Source organism: Nilaparvata lugens, chromosome 2, assembly GCF_014356525.2.
Source record: "Nilaparvata lugens isolate BPH chromosome 2, ASM1435652v1, whole genome shotgun sequence".
Lineage (NCBI taxonomy): Eukaryota > Metazoa > Arthropoda > Insecta > Hemiptera > Delphacidae > Nilaparvata > Nilaparvata lugens.
Window position 1 is genome coordinate 28,313,587 of NC_052505.1, and position 24,611 is coordinate 28,338,197.

The 24,611-nt window shown below is 32.2% G+C and overlaps 1 protein-coding gene across 1 annotated transcript in view; it reads right to left on the reverse strand.

Annotated features, from left to right (window-relative positions):
• Positions 1–827: 827 nt before the first annotated feature.
• LOC111059461 (indole-3-acetaldehyde oxidase) overlaps positions 828–24,611 on the reverse strand; it is a 36,612-nt gene continuing 12,828 nt past the window's right edge. The window contains exons 5-7 of the mRNA XM_039420964.1: positions 20,711–20,807; positions 12,181–12,291; positions 828–1,220 (exon numbers count right to left, since the gene is read on the reverse strand). Of these exons, the coding sequence (XP_039276898.1) occupies positions 1,153–1,220; positions 12,181–12,291; positions 20,711–20,807 (276 nt within the window). The 3' untranslated portion in view covers positions 828–1,152. The remainder of the gene's footprint in view (positions 1,221–12,180; positions 12,292–20,710; positions 20,808–24,611) is intronic.

Consider the following 24,611-nt stretch of genomic DNA (forward strand, 5'->3'; position numbering starts at 1 on the left):
ATACTATTGCTACACAATACAATATTAAATGAATTATTATCAATACATCAATTAATTTTTTTCTACTCAAGATTTACAACTATTTTTCTTTTGATATGATTTGAATTAAAAATTATTATTTCGAGATCACTGATTGATTATATCAATGTTTCTATGTTTTTTTTAATATAATGTAAAACTTGACTCCTCCAGTCAAACCTTCTTTAGAAGGTCTTGGATAATTTATATTTCGTCTGGTTTATAATTTTTGAAATTTTCCACTGAAAAGGAATTTTCTTATCATTTGTCATTCTTGCTTTTTTTATTATTCTTCATTTTTTCTTTTGTTTGTGACATTTCTTTTTATAAGTGTATTTTTCATTTTTGTTTGTAATATTCTCTACAATAAACTCCCTCCCTTCTTCTAGGGGTACCAGGACGAAGGAAAAAGGAAAAAGGGAAAGGATGATTATTATTATTATGCGTTAAGCTCCCTTATATGGAAATCGATAAGTATTTACTTTGGATGCCGTACTAGATCCTTATTTCTTTGATTCTCCCAATTTTTTCATTCTAGCCGATATAGCCTCTCTCTTCTTTCTTGTGAAAAGACTACATTCCTCCTCTTAATTTCCACTGGGCGTATTTCCGACTTTGCAACACTCCTTCTGAATTATTGGTTTCTGTCAAATATTATGTCATCATCAATTCCTGCATCAGATAAACCTGAAAAACCTAATTAATATCACTTGTCTCTTTTTATTATGAGACAATTTCAATTTCCTGTATTAATAAAGAAGTTTCAATTCTGTGTTATACAGGACGATTTGGAAAAATGCGACAAATATACATTATAGACGGACTTTATTTATTACATTAAAAACTGTCAATGTAATTTGTTCAATGAGACTTGAAAAAAAATCAAATAATTGCAATCACTAGACACTAGATGACAATGAAAGAAAATAGTAAAAGGTCACTTTTAAAGCCATCAAAACTTACGTTTGAATTGGAAAATTAAATTCGATTAAAATATATATTGAAATTATTAATTAATACATTAATATGATTTGTAATAATATCCATATCTATTGCAGAAAGCCTTTGATTAGATAAATTATAAATTGAAATAGAATATTATGAGATACTTAAGATTAAAAATGATAACCTACTTTAAATAATCATATCTTTCATTGCTGTTGATCCCTCCAGCCAGACTCTTTCACAAGTAACTGGGTTCTCTGTAAATGATATTGTTTCATTCATTAATTTCTGAAAACAATTGAATCAACGTAAATAAATCACTATTATCAAACAATATATACCGGTAATCTTAGATGTTTTCATTCTCCAAATATATCGAAATAAACATTCAGTAAATAAACTATTGGAAAAGCAACAATAAGGATATTGAAACATTTATTGCATGAGGTACTTCGGAAACTACAATATAGTACCTATATTATGTGAATGTCAATTGAAGTCTTGCATTTCGGAAATTCTTTGCTTTGCTGGGCAGGAAGATAATACCTACCATTGGCTCTTATGGGAGAGTTCACACATGGCTAACTGCAAATGTGTGAGCATTTCTTTAATAATAAGATTCAATGGTATTCTCTTTCCACCCAAAAGAGCAGAAATTCATTGCTAAGCAGGGATTGATAATACATTTAAAATGGAGATGAACAAGTAATGAATATTGTAATGAGTAAAATCTAATAGGCTTAACTTCAACATACGGTTATCTACTGAAGAATACATTTTTGTTTTTAAAATGATATAAGTAAATTGTTGAAGAGTTATGACAATTTTAAAAATAAACACTCTTTATCAGGTAAAGCTTAGACTCGAAACCTTGAAGAATCAATCTTCAAAACAATCAAATCACTCAATATAAAGTTCCACAAGTACTTACTAGTTGAAATCTCTGAAGATAATATCTCAAATTAAAATGTGTATTTTCTGTGATAATAATTGCAATGAAATGGTAATTCGTTCACTCTCATTATTTATTCTGAATTAACACCGCAAATTCAGTAAATATTGATAAATTTTCTCAATCAATCAATGAAATAAAAATTAAATGTAGCTGAGTTAAAAATGTACTTACTTTGACAATTTTCAACCAATAATTCAATCAAATACTTGATAACACGTTCCACTTTAACAATACACATCAACAACCAAGTACGAGATCTGCTTACTGGTTTCAATTTTCTGATGGAATACTTGAAATATATTATTCAGAATCCAATCCATCAACGTGAGTGTTAGCTAGAATATACATATGGCACTCGACAGTTCCATTTTTTATGAATCTCAACTGTAATTGCTTAGCAGTGATTACTCTTGTTTAATAAACAACGAGACTCAATGAACACAATTACTGAACATGACTTGCTTAATTGTTGCTTTGATTTCAAAAATATTGCCATCAATAAAAATTCAGTCATGAAGTCAGTAGTGTAATATTACATTTTTTCTCCATTAAAATCGAATCTTCAATTCGAGATCTATAAAACTTGATAGTAAATATCAGAGTAATCGATATGCAGACAACTTTTTAACTGAGAATTTATCGTAAATAATTGTGTTGCCCATTCCATGGTATCACCGGAACTGAGTTAACAGAATTAACAGATAAATAGATCATTATAAATATAGAGGATATATATAAATTTAAAATAACAGTTTCGAAATAAAGTTTTATTGAGAACAAATGTAAAATGTAAATTCTAAACTTGTAATTTATAATTTTTTGGAATTTAATATCGGTGACGTGTTCATGAAGTCGACACTGGTTTTGAGGTGGGGCTTTACTCTGTACTTGTTAGGTCTTCTCTCTAAAAAATGGTGGCTGGCTATGTGTTCTAATTTTGTGTTCTCTGAATATTTTTCTGTTTAATTGAATTTTTAATGTTTTAAATTGAGTTTTGAACAGTTTTATGGTGTTCTAGTTTTGTATAAAATTGTTTTGTGTGTCTACAAGCCTTTAGCCATTGTTTTTCAACTATATAAATGGATAAGTATTTAGCTTGTAATGATGTTAGATGCTTAAGTGTGTAAGGTATTGTTTTGTGGATTTGTGTTGTATATTGCCCCAAATTGAAAGTTAGAAAAACAGTAAATAAAGTGAATGTTTACATGAGACAGGTTTCTTTAGAGGTTAGGAACAATGTAAACAAAATGAATCTTGCTTTGTATCAAGTTGATGAATTCAACTTTCAACTAAAAATTGAAAAAGTGTATGCAAAGCATTATCTAGTGAACATGACTGATTTTTGTAAGCAAAATGGCTTTGTTGAAACAAATGAACCCATGAATAAAATCATGTTCTTGAAGAAAACAAAGCACAAAGTCACCATTGATGTGTTAGTATTCAAAGGTTGTTTCAAGTTGCTTACTTACAAGATGATGACAGTGAATTACCGCACATGATGAAAGGGTATTCCCCGGCACTATGTTATGATTAGGAATCCTGTGTTATGCTGGGATTCAGAATAGCATAATCGCTACGCAGTGTATGGTAAGAGTCCATAATTGTGTCTTTTTTCTTTCCTGTAGCCTATTTTTCTTGGCCCTTAATCTTTTCAAATTTCGATTCTTTCCTGTCTTTGTGTAATGTTCGGTCAATTTCTTCTGTGATGCATATCTTAACCAATCTTGTCCATTGTCATTTAAATTTGTATTTTTTCTGAAATAATTTTGGAAGTTAAAATAGTAGCTTATTTTCCTAATCTTTAAATTGTTGATAAAACTTAACTTTTCTAAAATCTATCTATTGTAGTGTAAATAATTGTTTGCTTGCAGTATATTTTTTCATCATATATTACATATTTTAATTATGTCTATTTTTGTCAGGTATCATATTAGGTAACTAGGTTTTTCAGAGCAAATTATGTCCCATTTTCTCATTTTCAGTATATTTTTATTAAATATACTTCCTTATGAAAGTTTAGAACTGACATGTAGGATAGGCTCTAATTAATCTTTCTCTTCCTTGTATTATTTAGGAAATTTATTTACTCAATTTTTCTTTTTCTCTTATTTGTATTTTTTAGGGAACTTATTTACCCATTATCCATCTTGATCGTTTTTGTATTGTAATCTTGAAATGGTTTGTACTTATTATACAGTCTTCAAATTCTGAAATTATTTAAAAAATAAATGGTTCAATTTAGAACATGCTGAAATTTAATCTTATGTATAAATTCTCTTGTTATAATAATAAAACTTAAAAATTTGAAAGTAATAATGAATTGTGTTGCCATATATATGAGATGTTCAATATAAATGAAAGTTAACTTGAATAATGTTTTCATTAAATAAAAACGTATTGTCATATTATTAATTGAAATGAGTTGAAGGTTAAAATTTCACTAAAGTTTTTGTAATTGATGTCTTTTTCTAAATTTTAAAAACTGTTTGTTCTATAAATTTTGATATGATTGATTATCGTTTGAAATGGATGCTGGAGTGTATGTAGAATTTTTAGTGGGGTTTGTTGATTGGAATTTTTCTGGTATGTGATTGTTTTTTGAGATGGAAACCCATTATTGCCTAAAGAAGGAATAACAGAGGTTATGACTTAGAGAGGCAGTAATGAGATGATATTTTTTGTGTTGATTACTTATGTTGATTGCCATAGATGCAGATGATTACTTATGAATATTGATTGCTTTTGAAGCAGAATATTATTGATGTTTTGAATGATTTCTTGTTTAATGATTGATAGTAAAGTTTTGTCATGAAATGTAGTTTGTGTTTAGAACATTGAAAAGTCGAAATAACTATAGTATCCAACAAACGATGATTAATAATATTGAATAATTTGCTTTTCATAAAATATTTGAACAGTGAATAAATGGAAATGAAATTATTTTTTTTATTAAAATTTTGTAATTGATGTCTCCATTGAGTTTGAGGAAATTTCACAATTTATGTATTGCTGACTGTATAATAAGATGTTAACAATTTCATTTTATATTGATTATATACTTGTAAATAATTTTCATGTGTATTAGATTGTATTGGTAGCCTAATCAAAATTTTCTTTTTAGTTTATAAGCATTTTAAGATAACAGGTACAGCGTGGACATTAACATCAAAATAATTATCACGTGAATTTCGAAATCAACAACAAGTGAACGCCATGAAGAGTGTTAAGAACATTTGGGTGATTTTCGAACTAGTGTGACTCATTAATTGACTATCAACGCCAATATCTACGCTGATATCTATGCAAATGCCAATGCCAATATCTACGCTGATATCTACACCAATGCCAACGCCAATATCTACGTTGATGTCTACGCCGATGCCTGTGTCGATGCCAATGCCAATATCTATGTTGATGTCTACGCCGATGCCTGCGCCGATGCCAATGCCTGCGCCAATGTTGATGCCAATGACTACGACAATGCCAACGTTGACAATGCCAACGTCAATGCCGACACCAATGCATATGCCAATGACAATGCCAATGCCTATTGCTGACCATGTAACTCAAACTTCAACACTACCACATTACCTGGAGGTAATTGCCATCCATGTTCACATTCACAACTTTGAATTCAGAATAACAGTCACAGTATCATGAAAGAATTGATTCAAAAAATCCTCTCCTAAATTATTCCTGTATGTAGAACTCTAAACCTTGAAAGCTGAAAATATCAAAAAACCAAACCTTACCTAAATTAATCCTCACCAAAGTTAATCCTGTATGCAGCGTCTATCTCTTTTCCAAAAAACAAATTACATTGTCATTTCAAGCCTGAAATGTACATTGTATAATTATATGATACAAAATTTATGTGACTCTCTATTGAGTTTGGTATGCAGCCGTCTACTACAAGCATGAGGCAATGCTAACTGAGATGTCACCTGTATCGAGTTTGGTATGCATCAGTCGACTACAAGTATCAGCCCAACACTACGTGCATCCAGATCAGCCCAACACTACGAGTATTCGGATCAGCCCAACACTGATGTCATCACACTTAACTGAAATTCATACTGAGTGCCTTAACAGACTGTTTTCCAAAATTTGCATCGATGAAATCAACCGTGTCAATAGTGAAAGAAATGAACATTTTTTGATTTATTGAAATTTTATGTGAAAATTAAATAAAACAATTCATCAATTCATTTAAAAAAAAGAAAAATTTTTTTTCAACATACTAATTTTTTTTATGCAATAAAAAATTGAATTTTTCTATCTATTAAATTTATGTGCAATTTCAAAAACTATTCTTTATATATATTAAACTTTCCGTTGAGATATTTTCCTTTAAATTATAAAGCTAAATCAAAAGTAATTTTGATATTCTATACTTTGAAATATTGTTTGGAAATGTATAACAAATGCTATTGATGAATTTTTATAATAATTTTCAATATTATAGGATGACATGTAATGTTTTTATAGAAAAATTGTTACTGTTCTCGAATTTAATTTCAACAATTTCCATTTGTTTCAATGTAATTTTTTCTTTAAATTTTCAAACAGTAAAATTTTTTATGTCAAGAGGGGGGTATTTGTAATATTACATTTTTTCTTGATTAAAATCGAATCTTCAATTCGAGATCTAAAAAACTTGATAGTGAATATCAGAGTAATCGTTATGCAGACAACTTTTTAACTGAGAATTTATCGTAAATAATTGTGTTGCACATTCCATGGTATCACCGAAACTGAGTTAACAGAATTAACATATAAATAGATCATTATAAATATAGAGGATATATATAAATTTAAAATAACAGTTTCGAAATAAAGTTTTATTGAGAACAAATGTGAAATGTAAATTCTAAACTTGTAATTTATAATTTTTTGGAATTGAATATCGGTGACATGTTCATGAAGTCGACACTGGTTTTGAGGTGGGGCTTTACTCTGTACTTGTTAGGTCTTCTCTCTAAAAAATGGTGGCTGGCTATGTGTTCTAATTTTGTGTTCTCTGAATATTTTTCTGTTTAATTGAATTTTTAATGTTTTAAATTGAGTTTTGAACAGTTTTATGGTGTTCTAGTTTTGTATAAAATTGTTTTGTGTGTCTACAAGCCTTTAGCCATTGTTTTTCAACTATATAAATGGATAAGTATTTAGCTTGTAATGATGTTAGATGCTTAAGTGTGTAAGGTATTGTTTTGTGGATTTGTGTTGTATATTGCCAAAATTCTTCTGAAGATTATAAGTTGGTTTGCTCTGAAAACTGGATTTCTCATTCATAAGCAATAGATCCATTCATAGTTTATCAAGAATCTACATTTTGGAGCCGATAACTTCCTTTAGGTTAATAGGTGTGAAATGCTATCCAACCTATTTAGGAGAAATTGGTCGCATGCCAGTAGTTTGAAAATTCATTCAGAAATTCACAAATCATTTCAGTTATTTACAAATTAATTTTGATAATTGTTTTAATATGAATGAAAGTGCAGTGATGTTTTGTTGATTTTAGCATTCTCTGATGTTTCAATTTTTTACAGGATGAATGGAACGAGGAAAAGAGGTGCCCGAGAACACGTTGGCTTCAGGATGTAGTAAAAGATCTGGCGTGCTTTGGAGTGAGAAACTGGAAAAGACTGACCAATTTAGAGGGATGAATGAAGGTGAATTGTTGAGGAGGCCAAAGTCCAAGCACTTTCGAATTATTATTTATTCCTACAATAAGGCTGCCGTACTCAATATTGTTATGTTTTGAAGCAGTGGTTCTCAAAGTGTGGGGCGCGACCCCCAAGGGGGGCGCGATGAACGCTCAGGGAGGGGGCGCAAAGCTTGGTTGGAAAATGTTTTAAATTTACTTCTAGAATAATTACGATAAGCAATCTTCCTGTTTTTAAAATTACATGTGAGTAATTTTTACTCATAAAATATTTATATCGATCGTATTGTCAAATTCAAATTCTCAATCAATAAGTGCTCCCTCAACATGATAGAAAAAGAAAATCTCATTGATCTTTAAGGTGACTTTGCGCTTAAAATGAGGTTTGAGGAATATTCTCTTACATCCTTCTAGATTGGTGTGCAAAAGGAACACCAAGTTTTGAGTAAAAAGGCATTGAAGATATAGACTCCATTTGCTACAATTCATCCGTGTAAAACTGGATGTTCTGCTCTAGCTACCATGAAAAGTGAATATAGACCAAGACTGGATGTGGCCCATACCAGGAACTTAGAGTAGCGTTATCGGAGCTGACACCTCGTTTCAACAAGCTCTGTGAGAAAAAAAAGAAGCTCATCCTTCACACTGACGCTCTTTGTATTGTTAATTTCTATGATAAACAAAAATAACAACTATGTACTATAGTAGCTGTAGTACCTGAATAAAATTATAATTCATTGTTTGTATAGAATTTGTTGTTTTATTATGATTGAAACTATTGCAACATTGGGTTATGTATAGAATGTTCAAAACTCAACTAAATAAATATTGAGTGTACAATATGTAGATATATACGTACGTATACGTTATATGTACAACATGTATAGTAGTCTATGCTTATACATGTAGGGGGTCCGGCTTACAGCTGAATTATGCAGGGGGGGGGGGCTTGAAGTAAAAAGTTTGAGAACCACTGTTTCAAAGGATTATTTGGACACTTGATAGTGGTAATGGCATGATTGGCCAAAACCAATTATGTCTTTAAGAATTGAGTGTACTAGTACATCTACTGAAAAATGTGTTTATATTTGCTGAGATGTGATGCCTACATATATAAGCTGCTTGCGCATTGGTAATAATAAGGACTATGATAACGATAATAAATGAGGGGGACTTCAAATTTTTCAGTTTCAAGTCATTCCGAACCAACAGGAAGATATGCACCGTATGAAACTATTTCTTACCAGAAGTATCTTATAGTAGTTTTTATAGCTCTTTTGATTGATAAAATAATGGTGAAGCAGCCAAAACTAGTTTCTCAATTCGTATTGTGGGAGAACAAATAATATATTGGAAACCAATAATAATTGTTTTTATAAATGGATCCATACATTTGATACAGTATTTTCAAAATCAGAGAGTTGTTAAAAATAAAATTCAAACTCACTCAATGTAAACCATTCCTCAGTGGAGCCGGCATCCTTACGAGCTGATTCCAAAGCTCTGCGAATCGCAAACGTGGCATTCACACTCAAATTAATGGCTGGCTCTCCGGTAGCTACAACAAAAATTAACTATAAAAACTGTTAACCGAATTGTTTGTGTGATGGCAATGAACTAATAAAATTGATAATTATCAAATTAAATCTCCAAAAATTTGTTTAAAGCAATTTTACTTGTTCATCGTAATAAAATGAATGTTTCAAAACAATAAATTTGAATTTTAACAATTTCGATCAAGTGATTGAAATGATTTTGAGAATAATCAATAATGAGGATGACAGTAATACTGATTATAATAGAAAAATGATGAAATAAGTATATTGTGATGAATTGATACAAAATGTATCTGAGATTTAAAAATGTAGTTGAACATAAAAAGTGTATAATTAAAACAAAGAAAAATGTGATTTTTTATTGTAGGATCTCAATAATTTGAAAAATTCATTTATTTTTATTATTCAAGTAAGTTACAATACATTCTGGTTTATACACGAATCTACAATAAATTACAGTACAACAGCTAATTATGCAACAAATTTCACATATTATGAAACCTTATTAATTACAATGAAGATTGAATGCAACATTGGAATATTGATAATATAGTATTGTAATGTAACTACATAAATCAGCGGTGTTTCAACAATTAATAAATGATAATTTCAATGAATAAATATACACCCCACTATAAATTATCATATGTGTTGAGGTATAAGTAATTAGTTGCTTATTGCGTGTTATAATTACTATTTACAAACTTCATTCACTGATATGGGATTAAAGTTTTTTATAATAAAATCAGTAAAAATTTATAATACAAACAAAATTATGAAATTAGTAGATAGATATTAATTATTAAGGATAATAATAAGAAAGGTTATTTTTAGAAAAATGAAAAACAGTAAAGAGAAGAATGAAGAATAAATAGTTCCAATATTTACAGTCTAACTAAATTTTCACAATTTTCCACTCCAATATCAACCAACCAGGAAAATAAACTTTTCTTGAACCTGTGTCTATTGAATTCTTCCCTAATGTAACTTGGTATTGAATTATAATTTTTGGTCTTAAATGTATGAAGTTTCTTTGCCCAAATGTAGTGTTCATCCTTGGTACTATTGAATGCGTGTTTCTCTGCCTTGTTTGATGGTTATGATCTGCCAGTCTTATGTGTTCGTTGTTTCTCCTCATTCGCGTGATGATAGCCTGGATGTAGAGTTGTCTTACACTCAGTACTTTACTGTCCTTGAAAAGAATGTTTGTGGGGAACTGATTCTCCTTGAAGCCTATTATTTTTAGTATTCGTTTTTGAAGTTTAAAGAGAGGTTCACATGTATAAAATCCGTAGCTTCCCAGATAATTATGACGTATCATAAAATTGATTGCACTAAAGAAAAATAAACAGTTTTTAATGTCTCATAGTTAAGGATTTTACGGAGTTGATAGAATTTGTAGAGAAGCTTCCTGATTCGGGTAATTGATAGATTAATGTGCTTGTCCCATTTGAATTTGTTGTCCACTATTGTTCCTAAATATTTTATTTCATTGACTTGTTGAATTGAAGGGCAATCACACGGGTTGTTGGTGCTTCCACAGTGATGGAGGATTATTGAAGAATCCGGTGGTCTCGTACGTTCTGTCAGAGAAAAGGCTAAGAACTTAGCAAATTTTCTCTCAACAATTTATCGACTTTCATCAATTCTTCCTGTGCCAGATTAAAAACTTCCTCCCAGGTGTTTCCTTCAAATAGTATACACGTATCATCAGCAAAAGCTATTACTCTCCCTCTTATCTTAATTGAACATAGCTCATTTGCATATGCCAAATACAGAATTGGCCCAAGAACTGTTCCTTGGGGAATCCTAAACTTCATCGTTTCCTCTGAACTGAGAGATTCTTCAACTTTGACTTTCTGAAACCAGTCACAGAGGTATGAACTAAACCATTCTAGAGGAACTCCTCTAATTCCCATGGCTTCTAATTTCTTCAGCAGCAAACTGTGATTAACAGTGTCAAAAGCTTTTGTTAGGTCCAGGAACACTGATGCACATTTTTTTGTTATTTTCTAGCTTATCCATGACAAAATTTGACAATTCTAATACCGCATATTCTGTACTCCTCCCCTCACGAAAGCCAAATTGATTCCTAGATAGTAAGTTGTTTTTTCCATGTAATTCAAAAGACGTTTCTTTACCAGTTTTTCCAAAATCTTATAAATATTGCTCATAAGTGGAAAAGGGCCTGTAATTGGTGGCATTTGTTTTGTCGCCTCCTTTATGTAATGGTCTAACACATGTCTCTTTCATAGCTTTTGGAAAAATTCCTTTTGACAGACTTAAATTAAATATGTGAATTAATGGTTTTACAATTACATTTTTTATCGACTTCAATGCTCTATTATTGATTCCATCAAGTCCTGGAGTACTGTCATTTCGCAAACTACTAATAGCATCAAGAAGCTCATCTTCAGTTACTGGGTGAAAGTAGATGGAGTGTAGAGTTCTTGTAACAGGTTTATATTGGGATATGATTTGGTCTAGTGGTTTTCTCAAGGAATCTATTATTGTCTCCGCCATTTCTTCACCTACAGTTGTGAAAAAGTTATTCCTGTGGTTGAGCACAGTTTCAAAGGATTATTTGGACACTTGATAGTGGTAATGGCATGATTGGCCAAAACCAATTATGTCTTTAAGAATTGAGTGTACTAGTACATCTACTGAAAAATGTGTTTATATTTGCTGAGATGTGATGCCTACATATATAAGCTGCTTGCGCATTGGTAATAATAAGGACTATGATAACGATAATAAATGAGGGGGACTTCAAATTTTTCAGTTTCAAGTCATTCCGAACCAACAGGAAGATATGCACCGTATGAAACTATTTCTTACCAGAAGTATCTTATAGTAGTTTTTATAGCTCTTTTGATTGATAAAATAATGGTGAAGCAGCCAAAACTAGTTTCTCAATTCGTATTGTGGGAGAACAAATAATATATTGGAAACCAATAATAATTGTTTTTATAAATGGATCCATACATTTGATACAGTATTTTCAAAATCAGAGAGTTGTTAAAAATAAAATTCAAACTCACTCAATGTAAACCATTCCTCAGTGGAGCCGGCATCCTTACGAGCTGATTCCAAAGCTCTGCGAATCGCAAACGTGGCATTCACACTCAAATTAATGGCTGGCTCTCCGGTAGCTACAACAAAAATTAACTATAAAAACTGTTAACCGAATTGTTTGTGTGATGGCAATGAACTAATAAATTGATAATTATCAAATTAAATCTCCAAAAATTTGTTTAAAGCAATTTTACTTGTTCATCGTAATAAAATGAATGTTTCAAAACAATAAATTTGAATTTTAACAATTTCGATCAAGTGATTGAAATGATTTTGAGAATAATCAATAATGAGGATGACAGTAATACTGATTATAATAGAAAAATGATGAAATAAGTATATTGTGATGAATTGATACAAAATGTATCTGAGATTTAAAAATGTAGTTGAACATAAAAAGTGTATAATTAAAACAAAGAAAAATGTGATTTTTTATTGTAGGATCTCAATAATTTGAAAAATTCATTTATTTTTATTATTCAAGTAAGTTACAATACATTCTGGTTTATACACGAATCTACAATAAATTACAGTACAACAGCTAATTATGCAACAAATTTCACATATTATGAAACCTTATTAATTACAATGAAGATTGAATGCAACATTGGAATATTGATAATATAGTATTGTAATGTAACTACATAAATCAGCGGTGTTTCAACAATTAATAAATGATAATTTCAATGAATAAATATACACCCCACTATAAATTATCATATGTGTTGAGGTATAAGTAATTAGTTGCTTATTGCGTGTTATAATTACTATTTACAAACTTCATTCACTGATATGGGATTAAAGTTTTTTATAATAAAATCAGTAAAAATTTATAATACAAACAAAATTATGAAATTAGTAGATAGATATTAATTATTAAGGATAATAATAAGAAAGGTTATTTTTAGAAAAATGAAAAACAGTAAAGAGAAGAATGAAGAATAAATAGTTCCAATATTTACAGTCTAACTAAATTTTCACAATTTTCCACTCCAATATCAACCAACCAGGAAAATAAACTTTTCTTGAACCTGTGTCTATTGAATTCTTCCCTAATGTAACTTGGTATTGAATTATAAATTTTTGGTCTTAAATGTATGAAGTTTCTTTGCCCAAATGTAGTGTTCATCCTTGGTACTATTGAATGCGTGTTTCTCTGCCTTGTTTGATGGTTATGATCTGCCAGTCTTATGTGTTCGTTGTTTCTCCTCATTCGCGTGATGATAGCCTGGATGTAGAGTTGTCTTACACTCAGTACTTTACTGTCCTTGAAAAGAATGTTTGTGGGGAACTGATTCTCCTTGAAGCCTATTATTTTTAGTATTCGTTTTTGAAGTTTAAAGAGAGGTTCACATGTATAAAATCCGTAGCTTCCCAGATAATTATGACGTATCATAAAATTGATTGCACTAAAGAAAAATAAACAGTTTTTAATGTCTCATAGTTAAGGATTTTACGGAGTTGATAGAATTTGTAGAGAAGCTTCCTGATTCGGGTAATTGATAGATTAATGTGCTTGTCCCATTTGAATTTGTTGTCCACTATTGTTCCTAAATATTTTATTTCATTGACTTGTTGAATTGAAGGGCAATCACACGGGTTGTTGGTGCTTCCACAGTGATGGAGGATTATTGAAGAATCCGGTGGTCTCGTACGTTCTGTCAGAGAAAAGGCTAAGAACTTAGCAAATTTTCTCTCAACAATTTATCGACTTTCATCAATTCTTCCTGTGCCAGATTAAAAACTTCCTCCCAGGTGTTTCCTTCAAATAGTATACACGTATCATCAGCAAAAGCTATTACTCTCCCTCTTATCTTAATTGAACATAGCTCATTTGCATATGCCAAATACAGAATTGGCCCAAGAACTGTTCCTTGGGGAATCCTAAACTTCATCGTTTCCTCTGAACTGAGAGATTCTTCAACTTTGACTTTCTGAAACCAGTCACAGAGGTATGAACTAAACCATTCTAGAGGAACTCCTCTAATTCCCATGGCTTCTAATTTCTTCAGCAGCAAACTGTGATTAACAGTGTCAAAAGCTTTTGTTAGGTCCAGGAACACTGATGCACATTTTTTTGTTATTTTCTAGCTTATCCATGACAAAATTTGACAATTCTAATACCGCATATTCTGTACTCCTCCCCTCACGAAAGCCAAATTGATTCCTAGATAGTAAGTTGTTTTTTCCATGTAATTCAAAAGACGTTTCTTTACCAGTTTTTCCAAAATCTTATAAATATTGCTCATAAGTGGAAAAGGGCCTGTAATTGGTGGCATTTGTTTTGTCGCCTCCTTTATGTAATGGTCTAACACATGTCTCTTTCATAGCTTTTGGAAAAATTCCTTTTGACAGACTTAAATTAAATATGTGAATTAATGGTTTTACAATTACATTTTTTATCGACTTCAATGCTCTATTATTGATTCCATCAAGTCCTGGAGTACTGTCATTTCGCAAACTACTAATAGCATCAAGAAGCTCATCTTCAGTTACTGGGTGAAAGTAGATGGAGTGTAGAGTTCTTGTAACAGGTTTATATTGGGATATGATTTGGTCTAGTGGTTTTCTCAAGGAATCTATTATTGTCTCCGCCATTTCTTCACCTACAGTTGTGAAAAAGTTATTCCTGTGGTTGAGCACAGTTTCTGGATTTTCCTTTAGTTTGAAAATCCTATCATCTATTTTAATAGCATTCAATTTCATTTTTGTTTTTGATTTAGAGTCATTAACATCTTTGATTACTTTCCAAATTTTTTAATTATCATTTCCAGCTTCATACAATTTCTCTCTAAAGTATTGGTCCTTTGTTTCATAAATTAAAGCTGTGAGTGTATTCCTATACCGACGATAGAAGTTGGTTGAGTTAATGGTGTTTGGGTCTTCCTTTCTTCTTCTGTTGAGTAGATTTCTGGTTCTTATATTGCTGCTACTATACCTCTGGTGATCCAAGGTTTGATGGGTTTGTACTTCTTCTGCCGCCGATGCTGCTTGATATTATTTTGTATATGTTGTCTCAGAGTTGATAAGAAGGTGTCATAAGATGTATCTGGATTATTATCTTCTAAAACATGAATCCACTCCTCATTCAGTAGTTCATTCTTCAAGCTATTAATGTCTATTTTCTCGTTTATTTCATGTGTTCCAGTTTCATTTGCACTATTTCTCGAAATATGTTGCACTCCTAGAATTGTGGTGAAGTGGTCAGTTATTGTTGATTCATAAATGATTGGAAAAAAAATATCTCTGGAGTTGGTAGCAATGTGATCTATGCAAGAAGCAGTTTCTGTTGTAGTTCTGGTTGCTTGCTTAATGCAGAGTCTGAGCCCATGCTCGCTTAGAAGATCGCAGTAGTCATTCAATTGATGATGTGGACGAATTTGAAGGGTGTTGATATTCATGTCTCCTGCACATATGACTTGTTGCCCTCTTAATTCATTCAGGATCGATTCTAAGTCACTCAGAAAATCTGAAATATCATTGGAGGACGGTGATCTGTATATTGCAAGGATGTTCCACTTTTTGTCTGCCGCATCCAACCGAATATGTAGGACATTTGCCTGGTTAATCCGTAGCTCAACACATTGTACATTTATACTATCTTTAACATAAACAACTACACCATCATTTTGTAATGGGTTGTGTATGGTGGAAAATACATCATATCCTCGAATGGACTGGAGTACAAATTCAGTCCTAATCCAGCATTCGGTTAGAATAATAACATCAAAAGAAAAATTAATGTCGCACAATTGAATCATCAGCTCATCAAAATTTCTTCTGATACTCCTCATATTGAGACAGAAGATGCTCAAATCACAAGAACTCAATGCTGCACAAAGTTGTTGACTGTTGTTGATCACTTCATCATTTATTTCTTCAAAATAATCAAGATCCTCGAAGCTGAGCAAATTTGATAAGTTGTTGTTACTCATTATTTTAGCTCCCATTACTCCTTTCCATGTTTCTTTCATTTCAGCTTAAGAGAAACTCTCCACTAACATCCTTTAGTTTTCGAATTAGGGTCAGCACTAAATCTTCTTGCCCTGTTGTGATATATCTGAAGGTTTGTGTGTGTCTGCTCATTGCTACTATTACATGCTGTGTGCTGTTATATATTCCAAGTTGTTTTTTATTGTTCCTTATCAGAACTACATTCTTGTGAGTTAAGCCCTGTGCTTCATGAATTGTATGGACTTTAATTGAAGGGTGAAGTTTTTATTGCAGCTCTTCTAGCACTGTTTTCTTCTCGAGCTGAGTGAATGTAAGAATCAGAGTGTTGGGTTCAAGTGGTCCAAGTTCTCCATTTGTTATTGGAGGTCTGACGGATAACAGGACCTCATTTTTCGTACCAATGTCCTGGTAGTAGCTGGAAAGGATGTAGCAGACGTCTATTGGACACCTTCTAGTTACTGTGTGATGGATTCTCTTTTCACAGAGAGATGAAATGTGTGATCATTCAGCTGTTAATTTACTTCTTTCTATGTAAGGTATTTGGTTTGAATCTCCTAGCAGAATAATCTCAGAAGCACCAGCGAGAGATGAGACAAATCCCACGAAACCTGCATGCATTATGTGAAGCTCTTCTTGGGGAATTACTATCGCCTCCAAGGTTAGGTCAACACACGTATAACAAATCTTGTACTGAGTCACCAGTATTGAGGTTAGGAATTTGAAAATGTGTGCGTGGACGATGAGCGAACACCAGACTGACTGAGTCACTACAAGATTCGATACAATCATCTGAATCGCGGGAGGCATAAACACTCGCTCACCCTTGATTCTTCTTATGACTGATTGTATAATAATAAAACTTTCAGAGGTAGTGTAGCGGTCGCTAAACACTGAGTACAGATATCTTAAAACTATTACCTGTGATGAAACAGCATATAAAATCATACAGGTCGAGCAAAAATCCCAATGTAGATAATCTACGGGACTGCGTCTCTAATAAGTTCCGAAGGATTAAGATAGGGTACTAAGGACCAGAGATCGTTCGGAATATATTTCAAGAACAGAGTCTTGTCGGGCTTTATGCTCTATTGTAGGAAATTGTATTATCTCCAGCTGCATCTGCCATACAGTCGAAAATTTGCTCCCAAGCCGAAGTTGGTAACAGATAAAAGCTGATATATGAGCAGGTAAGGACAGAGAATAGGTAATCTCGATCTGACCCCACACACTACATCCACTTAGATCTGTTCCAATATCCAGGTTGAATCAATTATTTCAATGATCGTACTTGATTGGTTCTTGATAATATAGAACGTGTCAGACACAATAATTGACAGGCTTGAGGAATAATCAAAGTCAGAAGATGAATTGACAAAGTGGAAATATAATATAATTTGACAGTGCAGATTTAAAGCTTGGATTACAGATTAAAAATAGTTTAACATCAACAAAACTCACGTGAATCCTCTTGGCGGTCGTGGTTCCTTTAGATCAAATTTTGTATGATCGGTGGCTGGTCCAGGCTTCGGTCTTAGCACGTCTGGAATTTCAATTAAATATTTCCTCCACCAATTAAATTAGGTGATCATTAAATTAGAATTTCTAGAACAATCAATTGATGATTGATCAATTGAACAAAATTTCACTAATAGGTCTTTGGTAACTTTTTAACAAGGTCTTAACGGTGAGGATTTTAAAAGGGAAGTGTCTTGCCTTCTTCTAAGCCTTTGGCTAGAACCTTTTTCTGAGAATATCTGTGTAATTAATTTGCATGTAAATTTGCCATTGGTAGAATGATTATGATGTAGGCATGATGTCAGTGGCAAGCAGTAAAATATTATAATTCCTTTGATTACAATAATAACTTAATTTGTATAATTTTGTAAATTGCTTAATTCTCTAGATACAGTTCCCCTATACAGTGTACATGCACTAGCATATATGATAAGGCAAGTTTACTGGCTGATAACAGATTAATATATGATGTTTTCAAACGATCATCCCTTTTGGTGCCATTTCTATGAAATATGATTGGCTTAGGCTTGCCAAAGAAATTCATTCACCATGTGACTCAGTTGAAACAATAATTTGTAATTCAATATTTCTATAAAATTCCCATTATATTCGAAACTGTTATAATTAATTTTTGCTGCTCTTATTCATGCTATGACCTAGTTCGTTACAACAACATTCAACATTATAATGTAATTTCGTGAGTAATAAATAATTTTAACAATAATACATTTTATTTTTTATTTTTTTATTGAAATTCTTTATCCTTTTTTAATAGTTCTTAATTTTAGAAATAATATGATAACTTGCATCAAAACCTGGCATGACATTTATAATGTATTGAGTCAGTCAGCTGTGTCTGAGCTGCTACAAAACATCTGATCAGTTGTAAAAAAAAAGTGTAACCTCCAAAAAGTTCAATGGTTCATTCATAAATGGTTTGTACATAATTTGCAAAATAATAATAATTTTATAAAATAATTCTTTGAAAAAATGCGTAGTACAAAACGGTACTCTTATCTTATACTCAGCTGTTGATAAGGAAGCCTTATCACTTGGGTGCTAACTGTTCATTTGGCAAACCTTTTATTTTATAAGGGTAATTATAATTTTTCTAGTTAATTCTCTCCTTTCATGAGATTTACTCAAAAAATTCATCACAATTAATACTGCTTCATCTATGAATACACGTTTGTACTGCTTTTTTGATCTGTTTATTATAAAAGATGAAACTGTTCAATAATCCTGTTTAATTATTCTTTCATATTTTTTTTTGTGAATTCTATTCACAAAATGAGATCTTTAGCTGGTGTATGTTGCTGAAGGATAAAGTGAGTTTTACCACACCCTGGAACTCCATCCATCCAAGTTATTTTTGGCATCTTACAGTTTGTGATGTCAACTTTTAGAATATTCTTCAGTAGCTCAACATTCAGTATGATTTGGGTGTCTCTACTGACTAGAATATACTTTTCCTTAGTTAAGAATGACTTTGTTGTTTCATTGTAGGGTACGTATTTATTTTCCTTCATTTTCAAAACAGAAGCCCATTCGATATGTAGTGGATGTCGGCCACAGGAAAGTCTTAAGTCGATTGACGTAGATGTTCATCTCGTTTCGCCTTATCTCTTGAATACATGCTGATGAAGAAGATATATTACTATTCAGTGTTGATAGTACTCCCCTATATAAATCCGCATTCAGAACATCATACTGTTGAATAAAGTTCCTGAGTTCTATCATACTGTTCAAATAAGCATAGAGAGTAGAATCATATGGTAGGTATTCTTTTGGACAATCTTCAGAGCCATCGTTTTCATGTGGTATATCCAAAAAATGTAGATTGTTTATTTCTCTGTAATAGAATACATAATTCAGGTTTTAAGTTTTAATTACTAAACTTAAAATGTCCAATCATGTAAATTCGGAGTCAATATCAAAAGAATCTAGTCCAATCGTAATGTTGTATTTATTATCGATGCATATTCGTCTATTACCAGTAAGAGGTCACGGATACCTAATTGAGCCTCATTGTTATTATTTTGCGCTAATATCAATGTCAATGAATTTTTAACAAGGTGAAAACGAATTGAGCCTCTATTATTTACGTTCTGTAAATAAACAGTAGGTAAGCTATTGTATTCATCTTGACTCAGCGTTTTCTTCTTGATTGAATGTACAAGGCCTTCTGAAATACATACGGTAAACTATTTTTATTCCAGCGAGCTAATGATAAATTACAATCTGTATATTGACCAAAGCTGAAAATCAAAGACGTCCTACTTTTCGCTGTTTTATTTATTCTGTTTTTTTAATAGATGATAGGAAATCTTGAATATCTATTTTAATATTTGATGATTTTGAGCTGGAAATTATATTCTTAATCTTTATAAGCACTTCCATAATTTGTTCGATCAATTGATTGTTGCAATGCTTTCACTACATAGCTGGGACACTTTAGATAGTTTACTTTGTGGTCTGAGGGTTTATCAGCTCTTTTGCAGTTAAAACATACTGGAGGTGAGATAAAATGAGATAAAATTGAATGGAACATACCGTACTCAGAGTAAATATTGGAGTTGTCAATAAAAATTAAAATATTTTTTATTGTAGGATCTCAATAATTTACGTTCGAATTTAAAAATTGAAATGTTTTTTATTGTATGATCTTAATAATTTAAAAAATGAGATAAATTGAATGGAACATACCGTACTCAGAGTAAATATTGAAGATGTCAATAAAAATTAAAAATTGAAATGTTTTTATTGTAGGATCTCAATAATTTACGTTCAGATTTTTGCTTGACATTTTGGAGGCGTTATGGTTCAATCAAAAATCATTCAATCAATACAGTAATTCAACATACACATTTTTCTTCTCATGCTCTTAGATAACATTGATGAAACTGTTTAAATTTGGGAAGTTATTTACTAAGCATTTACCAAGTTGACTTTAATATAGACCTAATAAAATCAATAATGAGATAATTATTTGATACATTTTGTATGAATGAGTTATTCAAAGATTACCTTTTGACCTGAAAACTCCTCCTGGATTACCAGCATTCTTCAGCAAAGTTATTCGAAAATCAATTGGAATGTCTTTGGCTCCGGGTGGCTTGTATGTCTAAGGAAATTCGAAGAATTTCATCATTACCGTCAAAATGTTTATTCAAGTTAATTCGTTCAAAAATTGGATTTTGAAAGAAACTTCTTTAGGGAACATTATTGTTCCATTTGAGTTGAGCAATTGAAGCTGATCGAAATTCACATGAGACTTATAATAAGTTATGATTATTCAATAAAATACAAATTGAAAATTATCAAAAGTGAATAAAAGTTATTGTAACACAATAAACAGGAAATAAAAAACCGCACAGAAAATCCATAAGAATTTGGATGAAATTTGAGTTGGAAGAATAATGCTAAATAATGTAAACTTTATCAAAAAAATCAAATTTATCAATCAACTTGAGAAAATAGTATAAAATAAGTAAAAAACAAATCTTTGATAGAATATGGTCAAGAAAAGTAGTACCGTAGCGTTGTTGAAGAAATATTGAAATAGGATTTTTCCCTAAAGACTATTATTTACAATGAGAATAATAAATTGAGACTTAGGCTATATTATAAGAATATGAAAGGTTACTCTCAACAAATTGATAGCTCAAAATGAATTGATTAGCTCTGTGGAAGTGATAAAGACAATTGCATGAATCTTGCTACCAAAAGGCAGGTTTCATAACAAGTACAATAAACATTTGCATTTTCACCGGGTTTTCGATGATGAATTCTATTTTCTCAGTGAGCTTGACTTGAAGCTGTCAGCATTGATAGAATAGTGAATGAAGCATTGGTATTACTCATCAGTGAATTCTCACTGTTTGAAGTTTCATTTTACTGAAGAAAATTCCTTATGGTAGCAATACACTCTCGGCGAGGCACCACGCCGAGACGTTCGGCTAGGCTTTATCCTTCATCTGTTCAACTTATCTATAGCTTCAGGTCAATTTCCAGACATCTTAAAGATTGCTACTGTCATACCAATTTTCAAAAAGGGAGATCAGTTCTCAAAAAGTAACTATCGCTCAATCTCTCTCTTACCTACTCTATCAAAAGTTTTTGAAAAGCTGATTATAAAAAGATTACTGCATTTTTTGGACTCTCACAATTTCTTCTCAAAACAACAATTTGGTTTTAGACAGAACCTCAATACAGAGTATGCATTGCAAAATTTTCTAAAAACTATTTATCTTGGTCTGAATAGCCGGGATGTGGGGGCAGGGCTGCGGGCCTTTTTATTGATATCAGTAAGGCATTTGACACAGTTAACCACAGTTTACTGCTTCATAAGTTGTGGAGGGCGGGCATTAGGGGGGTGGCGTTGGAGTGGCTGAGATCATTTTTGCAGGGTAGAAAGCAAGCTGTTAGAATTGAAAAGGTAACTAGTAATCTGATGGAAATCCACTATGGAGTGCCACAAGTCTCTGTCCTTGGACCCATCTTATTCTTGGTTTACATCAATGACTTGTTCAGGGGTAAATTCAAAGGTCAGATAACAGCTTTCGCTGATGACACTGCCCTGGCATATTCAAACACATTAGATCATCTTCGGTTGGATATGCAACATGATCTCAATAAATTGACATTATGGTTCACCTGCAATAAGCTCTCAATGAATGTTCAGAAAACCAATTACATTTTGTTCAGTCTTATGGGCAGTCTAAGTTTTGCGGATCCCATTCAACTGCATACGTGCATTTGTAATTCTGATCATTGTAATTGCCCAATTGTTAAAGGTGAGAATACAGTCAAATATTTGGGTGTTTTCCTTGACCAAAATGTATCATGGAAAGCCCACATCTCATACTTGAAAAAGTCATTGCATTTCTACCTGAGAACTATGTACCAATTAAAGGGTCTTTGTAATCTTAAAGCTTTAAAAGATGTCTACCATTCATTTGCTCACTCTAGAATTAATTATGGTTTTAGCTGTTGGGGTGGCACCTACCATTCAATTATGAGTCCTATAATCAAACTCCAAAAATCACTCATAAGGATTGTAGCAGGAGTGGGTCGCCACGATCATACATTCCCCCTTTTCTGTAGACTTGGTATCCTCCCCATAAGACATTTGTATGTGCATAAAGTCTTGTCAATTTTCTATTTAGTGAGCGGGAATGATGGCGTAACTATTGACTATTGTGATTCAGTTACTGGCCCTTATCGTACGAGGCAGGCTGATGGGTTGTTTGTCCGGGGTGTCAGGCCAAACAGCACTTTATTTAAAAAAACCTTTCTTTTTCTAGCACCAAAATTTTTCAATCAGTTACCTTCCTCAATGAAAACCCTTTTCAACTGCCACAATAAAATAATAAAAATGAAATTGCATCTGAAAAAATGGCTTCTTTCAATTAGCACAGAAGGATTGGAAGCCATGTACTCTGTCACTGCCTAATGTATCTAACTTTCATGCACATTGTATTTACAGAACACTGTCCTCTTGCAGAACAAAATTATATGATATACACATGGACTATTACAATAATGATGTACATAATATCATGCTCATACGATAATTATATCTAATGATTTCCATGTAAATCTATCTAAGCTATTACTATGAAGACATATATATGTGTAGGTATATATATATATATAATATATATATATATTATATATATATATATATGTATTTAGTTTCTATTTTTCATGGAACTAACAGTTTAATTCAACGCTTGTTTTGTCCAGTGCTCCTGTATGCGGACGTGACCTCTCTCTTAAGGTCATTTGCATACAGTAATGACTTATTTCTGCATGTTGTATATGTATTATAATCTTTGTAACTTAAGAATCTCTATCTTGAGTTGCTGTCCACTGTTATTTCATTGTATCCCTAGTAGAGTAGTCTTTTTGATGTATTTTTCGTTCGCAGTGTAGCCCTAGTAGAGTAAGCCATTAGCTGTATTGTTTTTTTTCTTTTTGCTTCTTTGTTTTGTTTTTTTTCTCATTGTATTTCTATAGTGGAGCAGAATGATAATACTAAGTGCTTAGTTTTCTATTACTCTTAATTTTCACATGTTTTGTATTTTTTTTTTGTATTTTTTTCACGCAGAAATAAAGTCAAATTTATTATATTATTATTATTATCACAAGGACCCACGAGATTGTACAGCGAGGTCACAAAGTACACTCTCGCCGAGGGGCCGCGCCGAGACACTCTCACCGAGGGGCTGTGCTGAGGTGGCCCGTGACTAGTTTGCTGCCGGTGATGTAGGTGGTTTGGTCCGGCTGGTGATTGGTGGTTGTTGAAATGGAGGTGACTCTTGATTTAGAAGTGGCAGCAGCTGCAATTTTGTTGTCATTTGCTTATTTTAAGTACGTGTATACCTACAAGAAGAAGAAAGTCAAAAAACCCTGGAGATGTAGGAGATGGTGGATGAAAATCCTGTATTCACATTTTGTGTTACTTCATACACTGGAGACAAAAACTGCTCCATATACTCAAAAGCGAACCACACTGGTTTGTAAATGTCATCCACGCCAGCTCCAGATCTTATTGATGCCTTCTTTTTCCTAAGGTGTCCTCGAAATGTTGCATTTAACAAGTCCTTCTTCTTCTTCAACTCTGCAAGTGGCCGGTTTAAATCCGTACTCAAACAGAACCAGTCATCATGTAATTTTCGTTTTTCCTTATGATGTTCATGTGTAGGATTCCATAGAACATCCTCTGCGTGATAAGCTTCGAGAAACTGAAGCATGGTTTCGTTTGTCCACTCCATTTCCACTAGAGAAAATCACAACTTAACCACAAGCACAACACAAGACAATGAACTGCAACAACAGTTGCAACAGTCGTGCAACTGAGCCCGAGTGCAGACGAGAGTGTACAGGGGTGTCTCGCGCTCGGCTCTCGGGTGATCTCGCGGTC